The sequence below is a fragment of the Adiantum capillus-veneris genome, chromosome 16 (genome assembly GCF_014529385.1).
Source record: "Adiantum capillus-veneris isolate H3 chromosome 16, ASM1452938v2, whole genome shotgun sequence".
NCBI classification, from domain to species: Eukaryota; Viridiplantae; Streptophyta; class Polypodiopsida; order Polypodiales; family Pteridaceae; genus Adiantum; species Adiantum capillus-veneris.
Window position 1 is genome coordinate 120,152,914 of NC_140946.1, and position 15,667 is coordinate 120,168,580.

The 15,667-nt window shown below is 43.6% G+C and overlaps 1 protein-coding gene across 1 annotated transcript in view; it reads right to left on the bottom strand.

Moving 5' to 3' along the window:
- LOC147439750 (UV radiation resistance-associated protein) overlaps nucleotides 1–15,042 on the bottom strand; it is a 34,640-nt gene extending 19,598 nt beyond the window's left edge. Inside the window, exons 1-2 of the mRNA XM_086485537.1 lie at nucleotides 14,596–15,042; nucleotides 318–524 (exon numbers count right to left, since the gene is read on the bottom strand). Coding sequence (XP_086341663.1) covers nucleotides 318–524; nucleotides 14,596–14,916 — 528 coding nt within the window. The 5' untranslated portion in view covers nucleotides 14,917–15,042. The remainder of the gene's footprint in view (nucleotides 1–317; nucleotides 525–14,595) is intronic.
- Between the last annotated feature and the right edge of the window lie 625 nt (nucleotides 15,043–15,667).

The following is a 15,667-nucleotide window of genomic DNA, read 5'->3' on the forward strand; positions in this document are numbered from 1 at the left end:
TAGACAAATTACAAGTCCATATACCGTACCTCTCAAACATAGCTTATAAAAACCAAAAGACATGTTGAAATAATAACATTGATTACATCCACTACGATATTAGCTACTCTGAATGCACAGAAGTCGTCTACTACAATCTGAATAAAGAACAACTAGCTTGAACCTTACAATGACATGCCGAAATACTTTTAGCCTTCATAGTCTTTCTATTTAACCAAATACGTTCATTCGAAAATCTCGCTTCACAAAAAATATCAAAGAGACTATGCCTTGAAAGAACTGATTAGTTAGTACTTCCAAAAGGAGACCCATATCACCTGTAAATGATTATGTGCGACTGCGAGGCAGTTTGCTGCAGCTAGAAGAGAACGTGCAGAAGGAAGCAGTTTGTCCTTTGCAATAGCTACATCCTCTGATTTTTCTTGCAAAGAGACCTTTGCATTTTCTAAAGTCAAATCCTTTGACCTGAGTCTCGATTTCAGAACTTCCAACTCATCAATCCGATGCAACGACTGTTTACGAATCTGTTCATAGAATAAGTAAAACGCACGCATTAAAAAAAGTGAACATGAGACGTCCCAAAGTAAAAATTTGAGATATGGTCAAGACCATAACTTCAAATGCAAGTGACACTTCAAAATAAAACAGGAAACAAACAAAGCAAACTATCTTATGTTACCACACAAAATTCTCTCATGAAAGGGACCTATGCAAAACCCCTCATTAACCATACCTAAGCAAAGGTTGATGAGTCTAACATACAAAGTCCCTTCAAACTCATTACTTAGTTTGTGTTTACAAGAGCATTCAAATTAATAAACCTAGATGAATCCAGGATAAGCCCACACGGTATAGAGTCATGGTAGTCACCCACAAGACAATATAACCATCAGCTCCATCATGCATAGTATAGACTAAATACTACGACATCCCCACTAACCTGGTTAGTGCTCAACATTGGGTGTAAATTAGGTACAAATATATGCTCCCACACACCGACACACACACACTCATCAATATGAAGATCTGTGTACTGCGTTTCTCTCATGACTCTAGAGATGCAGGGCATTCAATTTAAATTTAAGTATTCCTCATACCAAGTTACTATGATCTTCTTTGTCCTCATACAATTGACAAGAAAGCCAAAGACCATGGAAAATAACCAATGGTGAAGAAAGAAAAAAACCCGCAAGAAATCACAAGCTAAAAACCCTTTTAGCAAAACAATCTTGACACTAGAAGACTGCACCAATCATCAGAATGTATAACAGCCAGTCAACTCATTTAGACAACTCAAAAACGGAAGATGGAGCACTCATCTTGAGCAAAGTTCAAACATTCATTCCGCTGCACCTTACATTGGTACCAGAGCTTTGGCAGTGTTCTGTATCACTCAAGGAAAGAACCACAAGAACCACAGCAATGTTTTTTGCTTGTTGAGGTCGCACGAACCCAAGTTCACTTGGGCGTGTCGATTCCTAATCATGTTTTTGAAGAGTGACAAGAAACTCAAGAAAGAAGGGCTTGTCCAGCCTCCCCTTGTGCCTATTTTCACTCATTGAGAGCGGACCGAGCACTTAGCGGCCGGCCAATGGACGTGAGGTGGGAAAAAGCAACCTTGGTGTGAGCGCAAGGCCGCCAAGGGGTGCGCCCGCGGAAAAGAGCAGAACTCGGGTGAAGAGAAGATCCTTCTCAAACACACATTGCAAGCGAAAAAAGAACCTCAAGAACCCCAAGAACCAAGACTCCCGAGAACCCAAGTTCCTCGTGAACATAAGAACCCAAGACCACAAGAACCCACGACTTCAGTGGATGGTCATCAGTCGAAGCGGAATGGATACTTCGTTTAGAGGTGATGAGCATGACAGAGGCGAAGAAGAATTTTCCCTACCAGGAGGTTTTTCCGACCCTCCCCCTTCCCCATCTACGACAAGGATTGCCCTAACTCCTATGGAGGCTTTCGACATGAGGAGGATGGACAAGGAGTTCGCAGATTAGAATGGCAACCATAGATCGTGACTACGAAGAAAGAGTGGCAGCCATAGAGCGTAAGTACGACTTGGAAGCCAAAGAAAGTCAAGCCAAATTGGATCGCGAGAACAAAGAAAGAGAAGCAGAATCTGATCGTGAGAACAAAGCAAGACAAGTAGAATTTGATCGTGAGAACAAAGCAAGACAAGAACAGAGAGACCAACACATGAAAGAGTTCTTGCGACTCTTTTCTATTATGCAGGCGCAGTTTGCACAGAATCAGGAAAAGGAGACTCTCTCAGTCTCTTCTTCTCCCAAGCATGACGCACATGATTTGGATGATGATGATTTGAACGACAATGATAAGCATGATGATTTGGATGACAATGACAAGCATGATGATTTGCATGATCAAGATGTGATTTCTCACAAGCATGATGAGTTGCATGAAGAAGATGTGATTGTTCACAAGAAGGATGAGTTAGTGGATACTTTTTCTAGCGAAGCTAACCTCATTGCAGATTCGATCAGTCACGAAGAACCGATCTTGGCTCTCAAGCCTAGGTCCAAAGAACCCTTACAGGAAGTATTATGTGTTCGCATGATTAGTCAGCATGCATTGATCGAGTGTTTCATTCGTGATCGTTTCCTGTATTTTAGTCAGCGTCTTTATGTGATCCCTTTTCCTAGGCATGACATATTGTACGTTGAGCACGTTTCACTCATGAATGAGCACGGATGTATGCAGATTATTCATGAAAAGCTGAAAAGCGTGCATTCAAGGAAGGCACATTCCATGTCTCTTCCTTGGCATGACTCAGTTGTAGAAAGAGCACATGAAAGTATGAGCACCAAGCATGGGCATTTCTGTTGTGAATTGCCACAGTTGATTTAAATCAAAAGAGAAAGATTCGATCTCATTGTTTTCGTGTGTGTGTTGAACGGTTTGGCACTCCGTCTCTTTGTTCATCTACATTGCATGCACAGTCTATTAGGATGACAAGATTTTTTCCAATCACTTTACATGGAATAGATATGTTCATGTTTTTGTGTTGGAAGTGGTTTCAGGAATTTTCAGCCTCAGAGATTCTTGAAGAAGGTAGACGCATGACTATAGACGAAGTGGAAGCATTGAAGATGACTTTGTATCGCTTTCGGCGCGGCCCAAAGAAGCAAGCGTTGCAGACCTTTATGAAGTTCAAGTACCGCACGACCACACATCGGAGTGGGCCGACGAAGAGTCACTTCCAGGATTCCGGATGCTATTGGCGATCTCCCTCGACGCCATACAGTTCGGTACCAGTACCTCACTTTGAAAAGGAGGGGATGTCACGTGACACATCCAACCCTATGTGTCCGTGGACAAGCTACAGCACGATCAGGGTTCAGTCAGTCCAGTCAGTCTAGATTTAGAAGTGATCTAGCACTTTTGTGAGTCTATTCGTAGACCGTGCATGCCCAGTCACTTAGTGTAGATGCATATCCTCTGGCTCCACACAGCATGATCATAAGCATTCCCATCAAAATCCATCAAAATCCTTCAGGGTAATTTTCCAGTGCATTTAGCCTATTTTACCTATTTTTGACATTTTTCACTTATTATTTTTAAGTGACTTTTGTTGGAAAGTAGATAGGGCAAATTGAGTAAGTTTGTATATAAGCAAACCTAAACTAGCACTAATTGGCAGAAGAGGCAGCACGAGCTCCACCGCTCAACAGGCAACTTCTTAAGCAAGAACCCTTGGTGGCGTTTTTCCCTCCAAGCAGAGATCTCCCATACTAGCGTTTTTCCTTCACATCAGCCCTAGCATTTCCATCAAGCCTCATCGCCATACGGTCCCTGCTCTAGCGTTTTTGCATCAGCAACCCATCGCCACCTACTTCAGTACCTTGCGTTTTTCATCCCAGCAAGAAGCGCCACAAATTTCAGCCTTGGCGATTTTCAGCAATGAAGACCTGCAATTTCAGCAACGAAGACCTGCAGTTTTAGCCCTAAAAGACCTTCAGTTTTCAGCCGTAGCAGATTTCAGCCCATTAGCGTTGGACAGCACATAAGGAGTAGCAGATTTCAGTCCCTAGCGTCGGCCTTGTCACCCCCATCGACGACACCGAAATAGCCTAGACTTGCATCAATCACATGCATCCACTTTGTAACAGTTTGAGCAATCAATAGTAGACCACTCTCGCCGACGAGAGTGGGGCCTTCGGAGGAGGGTTTTACAACGTCTCTAGTGTCGTATTTCTCTTCTCTTCTATCTCTCGGTCTCATACACTTGCACGCACAGTGTCCATTCACTTTGTTTGTGATCATTGCACTCTTTCGTTAAAGACGGAAGGCTCTCCCTTCCATAAGAACAAAAAGGAACCTTGAGCACATAATGGAGCACTCAGCTTGACCAACGTTCAAACATTCATTCCGCTGCACCTTACATGAGAACCCCCTCCTCTAAACCTCTGCCACCCTCCCGTAACGATCGGTGGCGTACAGGCACGTTGAAATCTCTGTTACAGTAGCGTTTTCAGCACCCTTTGCAAAGCGTTTTTTGGGCGGACAGCACGATTAATTTTTGCCTATTGCGTGGTCGATCACTCCATTGTTTGTCAAGACACCATCCGGTGGTTGTCTGAGTAGTTATTGTGGACTGCTACAGCTTTGGAGACAATACCTTCTACGGCGACGTGAAATCCTATTCCTTGATCCTTGGGAGATCCATTCATTCCAGCCATCATTCGGTGGTTGCACACTCTAGAGGGGTGGTGACTTGTGCTATGGGTACACCTATGCACTCATCACAAGAGTTCACACGAGATATGGCCATGCTCATGGCATATGGGATCACGAAATTCCCAGAGAAGACACCACCATCTTGGGTGGACAGACACCACTTGACCTCGACACATCAGAGTACTTGCTTACACGGGAGCATCTACATGGACTTAGGGAGAGGATCTTGGATCTCTTCTTGGACGGGTTCGTTGCTTGGATCTACAAACTGGAGTAGGACTTCAGTGCTTTGGACTCTCTTGGAGAGTTTACCCGCAAGATGCGCGGGATCAAGCATCCTGTGACTACATCCGGAGTCACCCAGCGTCAAGTGCAATAAAAGAGAATAAGGATTTGCTCGGATCTAATATTCCGTACGCAAACACAAGGGACACATTACTTCACTTGAGAGAAATGAACTGAACTGAAAGAAAGAGAGAGACAAGAGACGACACAACGATGTCGAGTCCCAACCCTCAAGGGCCCCCTTGCTTTGTTGCCAAAGCAAGTACTTTTCTTTATTCTTGCACAAATGCTACTACAATGACTAGATACTGAGATGCTAATGCTAAGGGTACTGATGCACTGATGCTGTGGTACTTGATGACGACTATGTCGACGACGACTGTGACGATGACGACGATGTTGTCGTCAAGTCCGGGATCTACGATGACGATGACGAAGGCGTCGTCGTCAAGATAGGGATCTACGATGACGATGACGATGTCGACGACGACGATGGTGTCAATTACGACGACGTCAATGCTGAAAACTGAAAACGCTAGATGCTCTGTTGGGGATCTGCTATTGTGGCGGCATTGCGGCTTGGATCTGCAACCGCTGAGTCACACTAATGCTGAAATGTAAAAACGCTGGCTGATCTGCTGAATTCTAAAAACGCTAGGCTGATCTGGGACTAGATGGGAAATCTGGCGAGTGCCCCTTTCGGTATTTCTTTATATTGCATCAACACAGTACAAGCCGGTACTCCAGACTCTACACCTTCTCCAAGAAGCATGCCAGAGAATGAGCCCTAACCTCATATTTAAAGGCCCTAGGCCCCAAAAGCAATTTACAAAGCAAAGCCAAAAAGCTACCATCGTAAATCACGGAAATCCGTACAGTTGCCACATCATCAGCCAACGCAAAACGCGGAAATCTGTACATCTTGCCACATCAGCAGTCGGCGTATTTTTTGAAAATCTGTCACGTCATCAGCAGCTACGCAATTTTCAAACATCTGTTGCTGCTTCTTCTGTTGCTTCTCTTCTTCTAGGGTTTAGGCCCCTCGACCGGTAGCTCCGTTCTTCAATAGTCGACACGTCAACAGTTTGTTGCATCTCCCCTTCTTGAAAGAGAGTAATCGTCCGCGATTACAGTATATCTGCAAAACAACTCAAGTTAGCTCAAAAATTTCTAAGGTCATTCCGAGGGACATTCAGTTTGCTCTTTTTGTTAAGCAATTAGCTTCTCCTTTCGTCCAGATCGGAACTCTTGATATTCCGGCGTAGTAAAATAAGCCATCACACCCAGACCGTACTGATCTTCCACGAGTGTCTTGATGCACCAAAATTACATACCCAAGCAATCTCATCCAATTAGGAATATTCAGTAATTGGCACATCACAATGCAACACAAAATGCTCATATATGCATGTCAACGAGAGCTAGCTCAATTGGTACAACAAGAGCCCCTTGTGTCAAAGGTCTTGGGTTCAAACCCCCTTGACAGCTCGTATGACATGTAGCCCTTAGGGGTTGTTCCCCTAGTCCAAATGATGGATTGGCCACCCTAACCCGGCTAGGATGACTCACCTTAAGAGTCGGATTGTCTCCACCTACGGGGGTTAGGTGTGTGTGTTGTAATTTCAAAGTTCTACTCTCTATAAATAAAAAAAAAAAGACAGAGAAATATAAAGCCGCCGATGAACACTCCTCCCACATAACCTAACAAGGTCCGGGCAGGGAGATATTCAACGACTCCCTCATCACTCCTCCCACATAACCTAAAAAGGTCCGGGCCGGGAGATATAGAGGCATTTTACAACCAAACGCCCCCCAGACCGCAGCCTGTGTCGTTTGGATGAGAGTAACCACTGCTCAGACTTCTTAATACTCCTCACATAACCATCCAGGTCCGGGCCGGGAGTTACAACAACAATACTCCCCCGTAAATAACCACAAGGGTCCGGGCCATGAGCAAAAACAACACTTTTCAATATTCAATACTCCCCCCGCAAATAACCACAAGGGTCCGGGCCATGAGTATGAACACGCATTCTCAAACATTATTTCTCGCTACTCCACCTGGGAGTAAAATCACCAATCATTGCAACCAGTATTAAAACCAGAGTCAAACAATTCAAATCGACACCAAGACAGGTTTCAAACAGATAGCATCCATTTCAAACAAATTCAAAACAGGATCACCAAACAAGTTCTCAAACAGATTCTCAGACAAAATTCAAACTTAAAAAGCAATCTCAACACAGACGAGCTCGAAAAGTCGACTGACTTTCCATCTTGAAACCTGCACCAAAAATTAGGGTTAGGTTCCTTCCATGAGGTCGTAGCCGAGCACAGCATGGTCCATTAGCTCTTGGACAGAGAGTGTTTTCTTTGGCGGCGATGGTGGTCCCAAAAGATAGCAATCACACCGAATCTCCAAGGTCATCTGCTCGTGAAGAGACATCTACTGAGAGATGTCGAGAAATTTCAAGTTATATCTGATAGGGTTTCCATGGCAAGCATTTCAGGATACCCTACTCTGCCAGAAGTTGCACTCCGAAGGAAGATGTCAGAAACCATATAACTTCGGGCAAAAAAAATTTCTTGAAAGCTTGCCAAGTACTTGGATTATGCTGCTTGGTATCTATCAACATCTGCATAGTACTATCTCTGAGAAAAACAATAGCTTGAAACAAATTTCGGATCCTTCTCTTGCAAGTGATCTTAATGGCTTATGCCCTGTAAGACATGAGCGGTGAAGACGGGAGAGTGCCATATGCGCGATGAAGTAAGGGTGGGTGTGGCTAATAAGTCCGGGTTGAAAGGCGAAGATACCTCGAAAAAAATTCCAATAGCTCTGTCTACTCTTTTGTAGAACCAGTATGCTTTCAGAAAAGCACACGCCTGATGCTCTAATACCACTGTCACAAGAGGGGCACCACGTACCAATAGAAAAGAACAGACTGAATTCACTTTTAGCACTTCAATAACAATTGAATCGAGAGAGAGAGAGAGAGAGACGACACGACACGGAGTGGCGAAATTCCACCCCAGAGAGTATTGGCCCCAAACCTTGGCACTCCTTTCGGTATTTCTTTATATTGCATCAACATAGTACAAGCCGGTACTCCAGACTCTACACCTTCTCCAAAAAGCATGCCAGAGAATGAGCCCTAACCTCATATTTAAAGGCCCTAGGCCCCAAAAGTAGTTTACAGTGAAAAGCCTTCAAACTCAAAAGCATATGGTCTAAAAGCAAAGCCAAAAAGCTGCCAACGTAAATCACGGAAATCCATACAGCTGCCACGTCATCAGCCAGCGCAAAACGCGCATATTCGTACAGTTTGCCACATAGCAGCCAACGTATTTTTCAAAAATCTACCACGTCATCAACAGCTACGCAATTTTCGAAAATCTTTTGTTGCTGCTTCTGTTGCTTCTGCTTCTTCTAGGGTTTAGGCCCCTCGGCCAGTAGCTTCGTTCTTCAGTAGGTCAATACGTCAACAGTTTGTTACACATACCATATGAGAAGAGGAGACCAACACCACCAGCAATGGCTTGAAGACTCTGGAAGTAACAGGGGATAGTGGAGACACAATGAATTCTGTCCAAATAGAGTTGCTCGAGTCCCTCATATGAAATCATTCACATAAAGTAAAGGATGTGTTAACTAGTATATAAAGTGCAAAAACTTGACCAAAACTGATTTATGGATGAGACATACCCGCATGCAACCAAGCATGCAAGCGAGTGGGTTGCTCTCGCTCTTCGTGTGTCTTCATGACTCTGCTACTCTTTGTGGAGTACTAGGAAAAAAACACTCGCTCACGTGATGAATCAACATGAGGCTACTGCCACTCACCAAGTCCCAATAAAGCTCGAAAACTAGATGACCCTCCCAAAACCAAGGATCGAGAGTTGAGACCTACATGCAAATGCATGCTAGAGGATCACTTTCTATTTCTTTCAACCCCAACTTCTAACTTTTTGCTTACATATTTTTCAGCCCTTGGTTGCGGGTTGGCAACAAATCAAAATCCAAGCAAGCATGTAATATTGATCTATATACCAAGGCCTAAGGGTGTCCAAAGCTATTGAGGTTATGTCACTTGACACATCCAACCCTATGTGTTCGTGGACAAGCTACAGCATGACCAGGGTTCAGTTCAATCAAGTCAATCTAGAATAGGAAGTGTTCTGGCACTTTTGTGAGTATGTTCGCAGACCGTGCATGTCCAAACACTTAGAATAGATGCATATCCTCTGGTTGCACACAGCATGATCATCAGGTTTCCATCAAAAACCATCAGGAGCATTTTTACAATGCATAGACCTATTTTCCCTATTTTTGACATTTTTCACTTGTTATTTTTAAGTGACTTTTGTTGAAAACTCGGTAGGGCAAATTTCATAAGTTTGTATATAAGAAACCTAGCGCTAGCGGGAGCTTCGGTTCAACACGCACCTTCTCAGCAGGACCCTGCAGGCCTTGCGTTTTTGCATCAACAACAAGAGACACTAGCGTTTTGCATTCAAGACCAAGATCAGCCCAGAGTTTCTGCATTGCAGCAGCCTGGCAACAGAAACACAACAGATCAGCCACAACGATAGCAGATTTTCCACAGCAAAGACAAATTTCAGCCCCTAGCGTTTTTGGTTTGCAGATCAACCTCAAAGTTTTTGCAGATCTTCGCGACGGAATCAGCCCTAGACTCAGCATTTTCAGTTTTCAGCAGTAAGTACCCGCAGTAGAACCCCGGAACCTCGTAGATCTCACCTTCCTGCAGCAGATCCTCGCCGCACGATCAGATCCCACGCAATTTGCAGATTCAGCCCGGAAAACGCAAATTTCAGCATCTGCGTTTTCAGTACGTCGTCGTCGCATCATCACCATGGACACCATCACCGACATAGAGTCAAAATTCAGCAGATAAAGATTTGCAGATTTCAGCCCGTCTCGTCGTCCTCCTCATCGTCGTCGACATCGTCGACGAGTCCAAGCATTGTAGAGATTTGTGCAATCATAAGTAGACCGCTCTCGCCATAGAGAGTGGGGCCTTCAGAGGAGGGTTTGACAACATTCTAGTGTCGTATTCTATCTCTCAGTCTCAACACCTTCATTCACAGTGTCTATTCACTTTGGTTGTGATCACTTGCACTCTCTCACTAAAGGAACGAAAAGCTCTCCCTTCCGTAAGTAAAAGGAACCTTGAGCACAATTCGGAGCACTCATCTTGAGCAAAGCTCAACATCCAATCCGTTGCACTTGACATTGGTATCAGAGCTTTGGCAATGTTCTGTATCACTCAAGGAAAGAACCACAGAAAAAAAAAATTGCTTGTTGCGGTCGCACATAACCCGAGACCTCTTGGGCGTGTCGATTCCTAATCGTGTTTTTGAAGAGTGACAGGAATCCCAAGAAAGAAGGGCATGTCCAGCCTCCCCTTGTGCCTCTTTTCACTCATTGAGAGCCGACCATGCACTTAGCGGCCGGCCAATCAACGTGAGGTGGGAAAAAGCAACCTTGGTGTGAGCGCAAGGCCGCAAAGGGGTGCGCCAAAGAAAAGAGCAGAACTCGGGTGAAGAGAAGATCCTTCTCTAACACAGATTGCAAGCAAAAGAACCTCAACACCCTTGAGAATCTCAAGAACCTCAAGACCCTCAAGAACCTCAAGAACTCAAGAATCGCAAGAACCACGACCCATAAGAACCCAAGTTCCTCGTGAACTTAAGAAGCCAAGACTTCAATGGATGGTCATCACCCGAAGCGGAATGGATACTTCGCATGAAGGTGGTGAGCATGGGAGTAGCGAAGAAGAGTTTTCCCCACCAGGAGGTTTTTCTGACCCTCTCCCTTCGATTGCACTAACTCCTATGAAGGCTTTCAACATGATGATGATGGACATGAAGTTAGAACATGAACCAAGACATGCAGAAAGAAAGGCCGACTTTGAGCGTGAGCGTGAGCAAGCACACTTGGCGGCCGAACAGAGAGCCCAACAGATGCAAGAGTTGTTCCGAGTCTTTTATAGTGTGCAGACACAAATTGCAAAGGATCGGGAAAAAGAGACTCTCTCAATCTCTTCTTTTCCAAAGCACAACAGACAGGATTTGCATGATGATAAGCATAATGATTTGAATGACGATGATACGCATGATGATTTGAATGATAATGATAAGCATGATGATTTGTCTGATCAAGATGTGATTTCTCACAAGCATGATGAATTACATGATAATGATAAGCATGATGATTTGCGTGATCACAATGTGATTTCTCACGAGCATGATGATTTGCAAGGAAAAGGTGTGATTGTTCACAAGAATGATGGGATAGTTGATGCTTTTTCTAGTAAAGCTAACCTCATTGCAGATTCAATCAATCACGAAGAACCGATCTTGGCTTTCGAGTCGAGGTCCACAACACCCCCATATGCAGATTTGGTAGATCCCGAAGAACCGATCTTGGCTCTCGAGCCTAGGTCCCAAGAACCCTCACAAGAAGTATTATGTGATCGAATGATTAGTCAGCACGCATTGTTCGAGTATTTCATTTGTGATCGTTTCCTGTATTTTACGTTGTTTCATATTGTACGTTGAGCACGTTTCGCTCATGAATGAGCACGGATGTATGCGGATTATTCATGAAAAGCTAAAATGTTTACACTCAAGGAATTCACATTCCATGTCTCTTCCTTGGCACGACACAGTATCAGAAAAGATTGAGCATCAAGCATCGGCATTTCCATTGTGTTTTGCCACAGTTGATTGATTTAGATCAGACAGTCAAGATTCGACCCCATTGTTTGCGTGTGTTTAATAAATGGTTTGGCACTCCGTCAATTTGTTCATCTGCATTGCTGGCAGAGTTTTTTAGGAAAACTATAATTTTTCCAGTCACTTTACATGGAATAGATATGTTCATGTTTTTGTGTTGGAAGCGGTTTCAAGAATTTTCAGCCTCGGAGATTCTTGAAGAAGGTAGACGCATGACTATGGACGAAGTTCAAGCATTGAAGGTGCCACAGAAGACTTTGTGACGCTTTCGGTGCGGCCCAAAGAAGCAAGCGTTGCACACCTTTATGAAGTTCAAGTATCGCATGACCCACGCATCAGAGTGGACCGACGAAGAGTCCTTTCCAAGATTCCGGATGCAATTGGCGATCTCCCTCGACGCATACAGTTCGGTACCAGTACCTCACTTTGAAAAGGAGGGAATGTCACATGACACATCCAACCCTATGTGTCCGTGGACAAGCTACAGCATGACCAAGGTTCAGTTCAGTCAAGTCAGTCTAGAATAGGAAGTGATCTGGCACTTTTGTGAGTCTATTCGTAGACCGTGCATGTCCAGACACTTAGAATAGATGCATATCCTCTGGTTGCACACAGCATGATCATCAGGTTTCCATCACAACCCATCAGGAGCATTTTTACAGTGCATAGACCTATTTTTCCTATTTTTGATATTTTTCACTTATTATTTTTAAGTGACTTTTGTTGGAAACTAGGTAGGGCAAATTTCATAAATTTGTATATAAAGAAACCTAGCGCTAGCACTTTCTGGCAAAAGAGGCAGCAGGAGCTTCGGTTCAACAAGCACCTTCTCAGCATGACCCCAACAGGCCTAGCGTTTTTGCATCAACAGCAAGAGACACTAGCGTTTTGCATTGAGGACCAAGATCAGCCCAACGTTTCTGCATTGCAGCAGCCTGGCGACAGAAACACAGCAGATCAGCCCCAACGTTAGCAGATTTTCCACAGCAAAGACAAATTTCAACCCCTAGTGTTTTTGGTGTGCAAATCAACCAGCGTTTTTGCAAATCTTCGCGACGGAATCAGCCCTAGACTCAGCATTTTCAGTTTTCAGCAATCAATACCCGCAGTAGAACCCCGGAACCTTGCAGATCTCATCTTCCTACAGCAGATCCTCGTCGCACGGTAAGATCCCGCGCAGTTTGCAGATTCAACCCAAAAAACGCACATTTCAGCATCTGCGTTTTCAGTGCGTCGTCGTCGCATCGTCGCCATCGACATCGTCACCGACATAGAGTCAAAATTCAACAGATAAAGATTTGCAGATTTCAGCCCGTCTCGTCGTCGTCGACATCGTCGGTAAGTCCAAGCATTGTAGAGATTTGTGCAATCATAGGTAGACCGCTCTCACCATAGACAGTGGGGCCTTCGGAGGAGGGTTTGACAACATTCTAGTGTCGTATTCTCTTCTCTCTCTATCTCTCAGTCTCAGCACCTTCATTCATAGTGTCTATTCACTTTGTTTGTGATCACTTGCACTCTCTCACTAAAGGAACGGAAGGCTGTCCCTTCCGTAAGTAAAAGGAACCTTGAGCACAGTTCGGAGCACTCATCTTGAGCAAAGCTCAACATTCAATCCGCTGCACCTGACAGGTTAAAACTATATACCTTAATAAGTTCAAGATAGTTTGAACTCACGAATTATAAGAGGGGAATAAAACACTCACAAAACTACAAATCAAGGAACACGAGAAAAAAATTTCACTTTATTTGCTACTAAACAAAACTAGATAAAACAAACCATTATTCACTTAAAAATGTCTTTAGAAAAGGCATAAGCCAAATAAATTGAAGCAGCTTACTTGACTAAAACTTGAAACAAGTACTCAAAAAAACTAACAAGGATAAGACATCTCAAAGACTTTACCCTAGAAATCAGACTCCACACAACAACTTCTAAAGGAACAAATCCTTAAATCCTAAAGTTAGATAAAAACTAGAAAAGAATACTGTCTGAAGATGACTAAACATGGGTAAAATACCACTATGTATCCAAGCTCCTCCAGATCTGAACTAGGAGGCAAAAGGCTTAACCTTATAATCATCTTGAATTTCTAAAGACAAAAAAATAGCTTGCCAACCAAGGCCCTCTATCCTGTCTATAGCCAACCTTCTGAACACTATGGAAATAAATTCATCTTCAACACTCTTGTGCCTTTCGACATTATCGGATGAAAAATAAGAGTTTTAGGCTATACTCTCACACACACACTGCGTAGTCAAGCTGTAAGCTTTGTATCACGTCAATTGTAGCATGAAGGAAGAAAAGCAATTTAATAAAATTTTCTTTACCATCGAGTTGAAAAAACTTGAAGCATGAAGGTTTCTAAAGCAATAGCAACCTTCTTAACATTTGCTTCTTGATTTAGTCATAATAAGAAAATGACGAATGCTTGTGTTTTCAAACATCACCAACAATCCATGTAATTTGTCTTTTGAAGATTCACTTTTTCCAACTATTTATTACAGCTTGGGTGTTGGCCACTCAACTTATTGTGTTGAGTTTTTCATCTCGCTCATTAGTTAGGTATAGGCATTTCATGGGCTAAAAATGGATACCCAATTTTCACGAGGAATTAAAGGTTGGTCATAAGCATAAAATTGCATTGCATTTTGTATGTCTGATCAGACATAATGGAGACAATACAGCCAATCAAATATCTATGCACAAACTTAACGATCTGTACAAACAAATCACTACAGACGTGCAAGTGTCTATAGTCTTTCGAGCATGCAGGTGAGAGAGATAAAAAAACATTACCTAGCATTGAAGAAATCAAGTGCATGCATCCTAAGACTTAACACGAGGGCGTCACCTTCAGAAGGGATTCAAGCTTCCCCACAAGTGCATCTCTGTGGATGCGCAGCTGAGAGGTCACAGCAGCAGCACTGCAGAGGCTGCCAAGGACTTTTTGAAACTCTTCCAATGGAATGATCGAGATATTGGGTGGGTCTTCCGAGATGGTTATCAAGGACACTCTTTCTTTTTCTTCTCTCACTAGTTCTGTTTCCCCTTTCTGCTCCTCCTTCTCTTCTTCTTCTTCTTCTTCTTCTCGCTTTGCCTGTTGTCTTCCGTCTTCTGCTGGCACATGCTGCTTCGTAGTCTGACCTAAGTCGCCCATACTCTGCGAGCCCATACGAGGCTCCAATCAGGCCTTCCCAGCATCATAGCTTACTCTGCGCTTGCGATCGATCGACTGTCTCCTTCAGCTTCGCCCAGTGCTTTTGTGTGTGTGTGTGTGTGGAGAGAGACGCGTCAATAGAAATGTTCAAAATTTACGCGGAAATTTTATTACTCCGTTAGCGTATCTCAATGCTGCTCTCTCATTAACTGAAAATCTCTATAAAAAAAACTACGCCGTCCAAAGCTACCAACTGTCGAGTTAATAAAATAAAAAAAGCATTCTCTCAGCAGCAATTCGATCTTCTCCACAAGCAGGTTTGTCTCTGGCCACTGTTTGAGAGAGAGAGACAAAGAAGGCTATGAAGCTAGTAGCATCTTTTGCTCTCAGCAGCAATTCGATCTTCTCCACAAGCAGTTTGCAGGTTCCCTGAAGCGCAGGTAGCTCTCTCGCCAGGCCGAAGTCCGCCAATTTAGCCGTCTCCAGCCTCCCTCTCCTCTTACTTCGTTAGCGTAGCAGCCAAAATCTCAATGCTACTCTCTCATTAACCCACGTGGCTAAAAATCTCTAAAAAAAAACTACGCCGTCCAAAGCTACTAACTATCGAGTTAATAAAATTAAAACAGCATTCTCTCAGCAACAATTCGATCTTCTCCACAAGCAGGTTTGTCTCTGGCCAGTGTTTGAGAGAGAGAGAGAGAGAAGGCTATGAAGCTAGTAGCATCTTTTGCTCTCAGCAGCAATTCGATCTTCTCCACAAGCAGTT